The sequence below is a fragment of the Triticum dicoccoides genome, chromosome 7B (genome assembly GCF_002162155.2).
Source record: "Triticum dicoccoides isolate Atlit2015 ecotype Zavitan chromosome 7B, WEW_v2.0, whole genome shotgun sequence".
NCBI lineage: Eukaryota > Viridiplantae > Streptophyta > Magnoliopsida > Poales > Poaceae > Triticum > Triticum dicoccoides.
In genome coordinates this window covers 235,284,344-235,290,145 of record NC_041393.1, presented here as the reverse complement: position 1 = coordinate 235,290,145, position 5,802 = coordinate 235,284,344, and the positions used below count along the sequence as shown (strand labels likewise).

Below are 5,802 nucleotides of genomic sequence, written 5' to 3'. Positions count from 1 at the left end.
TTTTTCTTTTTTTTTTTAGAACCAAAGAGTGGAAAGCTACTCTTGGTTGGGATTACAATCACGTACCATAGCTGCTCAATATAGTCAGGGACCTTGCCTACCATCAGACTATCTCCTGAGCTCTTAGCCATGGTAGCAAGACCATGCGCTACAGAGAAATATTTAACTAGACTGACAGAAGGACGCCCAGCTTAATTTTGCCAAAATTCCAATGATACGCCTGTGGGAAATAAATCATTCCCCATGGAAACAAAGAAATGCAACATAAAATCAGAGAAAAATAATCCGGCGTGGTTATGGGCAGCTACATATCATATTTTTGGTCGGGCTATATATGCACAGATCCTTCAGTTTGAGAACTAACCATCGCGAACTCGGGCGCGTAAACACGATCCGCGGCAGCCGGCAATGATTTTCTAGACCAAACTGTGTGTGCTCGGCCGAAACAAGAACATGCAAGAGCGCCGGTGCAATATAAAAGGCAAAAAGTACTAGCTGCCAAGAACAGCAGAAAACACATGGATACTTACAAAAGATAGGCGACTAGAGAAAATTTAGATTAGTATACAATATACATACGGATATACGGTATACCTGGTGTCGGAGGAGACGAACTCGTAGAGGCGGCCGGCGGGAGAGAAGACAACTAGCGCAACCTCGGCGTCGCACAGCACGGAGAGCTCGAAGGCCTTCTTGAAGAGCCCGCTCCGCCGCTTGGAGAAGCGAACCTGCCGGCTCGTCCTGTCCTCTATCCGCCGCAACTCCACCCTCCCCCGCTTCCTCTTCCTCTTCCCTACTCCCTCCTCCACCGCCGCGGCCGCCGCCTTCAAACGCTCATCCTCCTGCTGCTGCTGCTGCATCCTCCTCCTCCCCACATCCTCCGCCATTCCCAGTGAAGGCCCTAGCTAGCTAGCTACCCGGCAAAACGCAACCGAGCGAGGAGCGGAGGAGGCTGGTGGCAGCTGGTCATAAAGATGGGGAGAATTAACTTGGGAGGGGAGAGAATGAGAGAGATTCAAGCGAAAGTTGTGGAGGACAGGACGAGGGGCTCCATGGGCCAGTCCATCGGATGGGTACGGCACCAAGTTGCGGGGTACGGGCCCCTGACCCACCCTCGGCGCCAAAACTTGAGAATTCGGGCTGAGAACCCCAATACGTGTAGCCTCCTAGCGGGGCAACGACGCTGTTTCGCTGTTTTGTGTCTCGCTGACCTTGTGGGCCTATCTTTGTTGGATCTGAATTGGACGGTTCAGATCACATGTCTTCGTTATGAACGATCAACGGTTCAAGCAGTAAGAAAAAAAAAACAGGTCGATTCTGGTGGAGAGAGAGAGAGAGAGAGCAGATGTTTCATTTTATTTCGTAAGTATATGCAATACAGCAAATAGAGCATGCTACCGATCGGCATGAGCGGTTGGCGGTCTCATTACCAACAATCAACAAACACGACATAGTACTAATTTGAACATAAAAATGAATTATGCATCATTTTCCTTAATGTAAAATTATCACAAGTGATTTTGGTACTTACACAAGGTGAAGAGATTGGAAGGAAGGGATGTCTTCCCTGTATCCATAAAGGTTGTTGTTCCTTTGGGATCTTAGCTTAACGATTTTTCGACTGTCTACTATAACCAAGAATGAAAAAAATGATTTGTATGGCTCCCGTGAGGAGGGGCGATGATTGCGCTATTGAGTCATCCTGTGTTTATAGTGTTGCTAGGTGGCTTAGGAACATGGATAAAATATTTTTTATTACTTCTTGTGTTCTTTATATTGGCATGTTGTTTGATGATCGGAAGTTTTTCTAAAAAAAAACAGCCAACAAACACCCGAAGAGATGACAGTTGCTAATTGACAACTAGCTATCACCTTCTAGCCTAATTCTAACTGTGAGCAGGGGACACTCCGCATGATGATGTATTCGTGTGAGTGCGTGCGTGTGCGTGCGTGTGTGTTTTCCTTTTATCCGCAAAATTAAGCATTCAACACGATGAATGATGTGCCCTAGGGTCTCTAGGTCTTTTTTTTTTCCTAAATCAATCTATCCCTTCCACTCCCGAGGACCCGCCTCCCCCTGCCACTCCAGCGGCTAACAACAGGGGTGCGGAGTCCTGAGGGGCATTTGAATTGTAGTCAAGGGCTGCCATAGTAATTAATTGACGTTGACTGCTAGAATTGGCGTGCGTTTTGAGGATACCAAACTATCGGATCCCCGCCAATATTTCAGCAGCCGGTTTACTCTGTACGCCTGCGCGTTGGCAAATCGCTGGCGGCGAAAACTTTCGCCAAATTATTAGGGTGACCAATTCCGGCAAGGCTACCATGGGCGTGAACCAATCGGCCTCATGGTGCCTCGGTTCGGCTAGTAGTTTATGTTAGAGTTTATTATTTCTCGTGGGAGCGGTGAGGTAGCGGATGGTGGCGCTTCATCTTCAAGATGATCTTTCGGGCTCCGATCCTCCTCAAGTTCGTCCATTGAAACATAGTCAAAGAAGTTTTGACATAGATTCATGCAGTCTTCTTAAGACAATGATGTTAGGTTTTCTCGCCATGTGTGCAAGACAATGAGATTTGATGTCAAGCGCTTCAAATCAATTTATGGGTCCAATGGCGGCGGCTACAGGTCGAGAGTGTTGGTTGTTACGGGCACTTGCATAAAGATTTCCCGATAGGCCGGCTCCATTAAGGGAGCGATGGCGGCAGCTTGTTCATGATAAAAAAAAAGAGTGAGAGAATGATGTGCCTTCTGTTTGTGTGGAAAAAGGTGGAATCGATTGATGAAAGAGACCCCCACACCTTTGCAACATGCACTTGTATCCTAACAATTGGACGGACCTAATCAAGTTGCACAAGAGAGCGGATTAAAGGGAATATATATCACCAGCCAAGCACGATGTCAACCTGAAAAGAGTATCATATCTGAAAATTAAATAGGGGAGATTTCGTTTGTTTGGCACTACATGGGGCAAGATATTTGACATAACGTGCTCAGGTAGAAATTTTGTTTTTTCCTTCTTTGGCTTTAGCGAGACAAGAAGATGTACAGCGACCAGCACCGTTGATCCAACATCTTTAGGCACGCAACGACACAACGGTTACATTTGCTGGTTTCTTTACTTGGTGCAAAAATATTCAATCAACAGGAAGATGGAATAGGAGAGGTCGTAGCCAAAGTTTTATTGCCAAGACAAAATCACCCCAAATGCTAATTCAGAAGAAGAGAAATGGGCTAGAGACAATATACTGCTGCTGCTGCTGCACAACAAAATACAATACGAAACTAAACTTCAGCCACGTACAAACAGAGTACAACAGAAGGAAAGGCTCCAAAAGGTTTGCAATCCGAATCATCTATATCCGACGAAGAACCTTCTCAGCAGCCTCCACGGTTTTCTCAATGTCTAGGGTTGTGTGTGCCAAGCTTGTAAAACCTGCCTCGAACTGGGATGGTGCCAAATACACGCCTTCTTCCAGCATTCCACGGTGGAACCTCCCAAACTTCGCGGTGTCGCTCTTCTTGGCGTCATCAAAGTTGTGCACTGGGCCACCTGCGAAGAAGAATCCGAACATGCCCCTGATGTGTCCTCCACACATCTCGTGCCCTGTTTTAGCACCCGCATCCAATATACCCTGGACAAGTTCACCAGTGACCTTGTCTAAGTATTCATAGGTGCCAGGCTCCATCAGACGCTTGAGAGTGTGGATTCCAGCAGTCATAGCTAGAGGGTTTCCACTCAGGGTTCCTGCCTGGTACATTGGTCCTGCTGGAGCAACCATCTCCATGATATCCTTCCGCCCACCGTAAGCACCAACTGGAAGACCACCGCCAATAATTTTCCCCAAGGTTGTCACGTCAGGGGTGATTCCAAAGTACTCTTGTGCCCCACCATAAGCTAAACGGAAACCAGTCATCACTTCATCAAAGACCAGAAGTGCACCGTCTTGTTTGGTCACCTCACGGAGAGCATTTAGGAAAGCAGGCTGCGGAGGAATGAAGCCAGCATTGCCGACAACCGGCTCAAGGAAGACTGCAGCAATCTCCCCTTTGTTATCCTCAAACAGCTTTTTAACCGCCTCAGCATCATTATAAGGTGCTGTTAGAGTCCCAACGGTGGCTCCTTTAGGCACTCCAGGGGAGTCTGGGAGGCCGAGGGTGGCAACACCACTGCCTGCTTTAACGAGGAAGGAATCTGCATGGCCATGGTAACAGCCTTCAAACTTGAGGATCTTTTCCCTCCCAGTGAATGCACGCACAAGACGGAGTGCTCCCATGCAAGCTTCTGTTCCTGAATTTACAAAACGAACCATTTCGATACTCGGCACAGCGGAGATGACCATTTGAGCCAACACATTCTCCAACGCACATGGAGCACCAAAGCTAGTTCCCTTCTTCAGAGTTTCAATAAGTGCAGCATTCACCTGAATTAAACACAAGCATTTAGTAACGCTGAATTTGGTTCAGAATGGTCAGTCAGTTTCTATCTTGCGATTTCCAAATAGAGCAAGATATGTTTAGTCCTAACTTCATGATTCCTCAAAAGTTTTGAACTGAGATAGTATTAGGCGATTCCAGCAGTTTGATCACACAATCTAGTGAATAATGCATGTACTTTAGCTAATGGTATTTCTTTTTTTGGAAAAAATGGTGATTAGTCAAATTAATCCTACCGACTAGTACAACGAAGAAATTACCAAGCCTTTCAATCATCAAATATTCACTCTGGGCAACAATAAAGCAGTTCAAAATATACAGGTAGAAACATTCTAACTCATACATTTTATGAAATATTCCCTCCGTCCCAAAATAAATATCGCGGATTTAGTACAACTTTAGTACGAAGTTGTACTAAGTCAACGGCACTTATTTTGGGACGGAGGGTAGGATGTACCTTGTCATCTGCATGACCAATGATTGCAGGACCCCAGGAACCAACATAATCAATATATTCATTTCCATCGACATCCCACATATGAGAGCCCTTCACAGAATCAAAAACTATGGGCTGCCCGCCGACTGATTTGAAGGCACGGACTGGTGAATTAACACCTCCAGGCATCAATTCCTGTGAAGAAGTGAGACATCAATCAGTTAAACATCCACATCAGATACTAATGAAAATAAAATGTGAGTAAGATCTCGAATAATAGAAGAATGTAACGATGCTCTGGATGAGGATGGACTGCGCCATCTCATGATAGTTCACTAAATCCAAACAGAGCAGCACCAAACAGCTCAACATCTGTCAAAGCAATATGCCAACTACTGATCTAAGAGACTAAGACCGAAAACATGACTAAGAGAATGGTTAAATGCACTGGCCACTTTTACATTTCTCCAGTCCAACTACTTATGGCAACCATTCCACCTTATATTCTCATCATGGTTGTAAATGCAGGTTGCAGAATCAAACATGCACGTAGTTGCCCACCATGCACACTGAGACTAATTCTGTACGTGAAACTTGATGATCGATGTTGTGTCTATGCTAATATTTCTGCCTACACCTAGCAACCTGGTCTAAGAATACAGTTGACCTTGACCTTGCCAAATGCTGACATTGCCGATTTAGGCAGCACAAGGGCCCTGATTTTCAACCTCTAATCTACCCATACCACGCCTTCAATTCGCATACCAGACACAAAAACATGCAAATTTGCCCCAAGTTTACCCGAGAACTTTTGAAGTTGGTCACACACGCACGTCTCTCCACAATTGCACTCAGGAAAAATCCGCATTTTCCTCCCCCGAGGAACGGCGAAGAGAAAATCCCAAACGCGGCACTAAAAGAGAGAGAGAGA

General features: G+C 45.8%; 2 protein-coding genes across 2 annotated transcripts in view; both read right to left on the bottom strand.

Annotated features, from left to right (window-relative positions):
* Positions 1 to 1,018, bottom strand: part of LOC119340683 (MADS-box transcription factor 51-like) — a 47,746-nt gene extending 46,728 nt beyond the window's left edge. Inside the window, exon 1 of the mRNA XM_037612606.1 lies at positions 595 to 1,018. Within this exon, the coding sequence (XP_037468503.1) occupies positions 595 to 887 (293 nt within the window). The 5' untranslated portion in view covers positions 888 to 1,018. The remainder of the gene's footprint in view (positions 1 to 594) is intronic.
* A 2,133-nt stretch (positions 1,019 to 3,151) lies between these two features.
* Positions 3,152 to 5,094, bottom strand: LOC119337952 (glutamate-1-semialdehyde 2,1-aminomutase, chloroplastic). The gene is made up of 2 exons (XM_037610232.1): positions 4,893 to 5,094; positions 3,152 to 4,422 (listed from the first exon to the last, which is right to left on the bottom strand). The coding sequence occupies exons 1-2, from the start codon at positions 5,058 to 5,060 to the stop codon at positions 3,355 to 3,357; spliced, it is 1,236 nt and encodes a 411-aa protein (XP_037466129.1). The 5' UTR covers positions 5,061 to 5,094; the 3' UTR covers positions 3,152 to 3,354.
* Positions 5,095 to 5,802: the final 708 nt, after the last annotated feature.

Bases quoted from the DNA above. Each gene is read 5' to 3' on its own strand.
- LOC119337952 (XM_037610232.1), bottom strand. From the start codon at position 5,060: ATGCCTGGAGGTGTTAATTCACCAGTCCGTGCCTTCAAATCAGTCGGC. The intron at 4,423-4,892 runs GTACATCCTACC...TGTTTAATTCAG, and splicing joins TTGGTCATGCAGATGACAAG to GTGAATGCTGCACTTATTGA.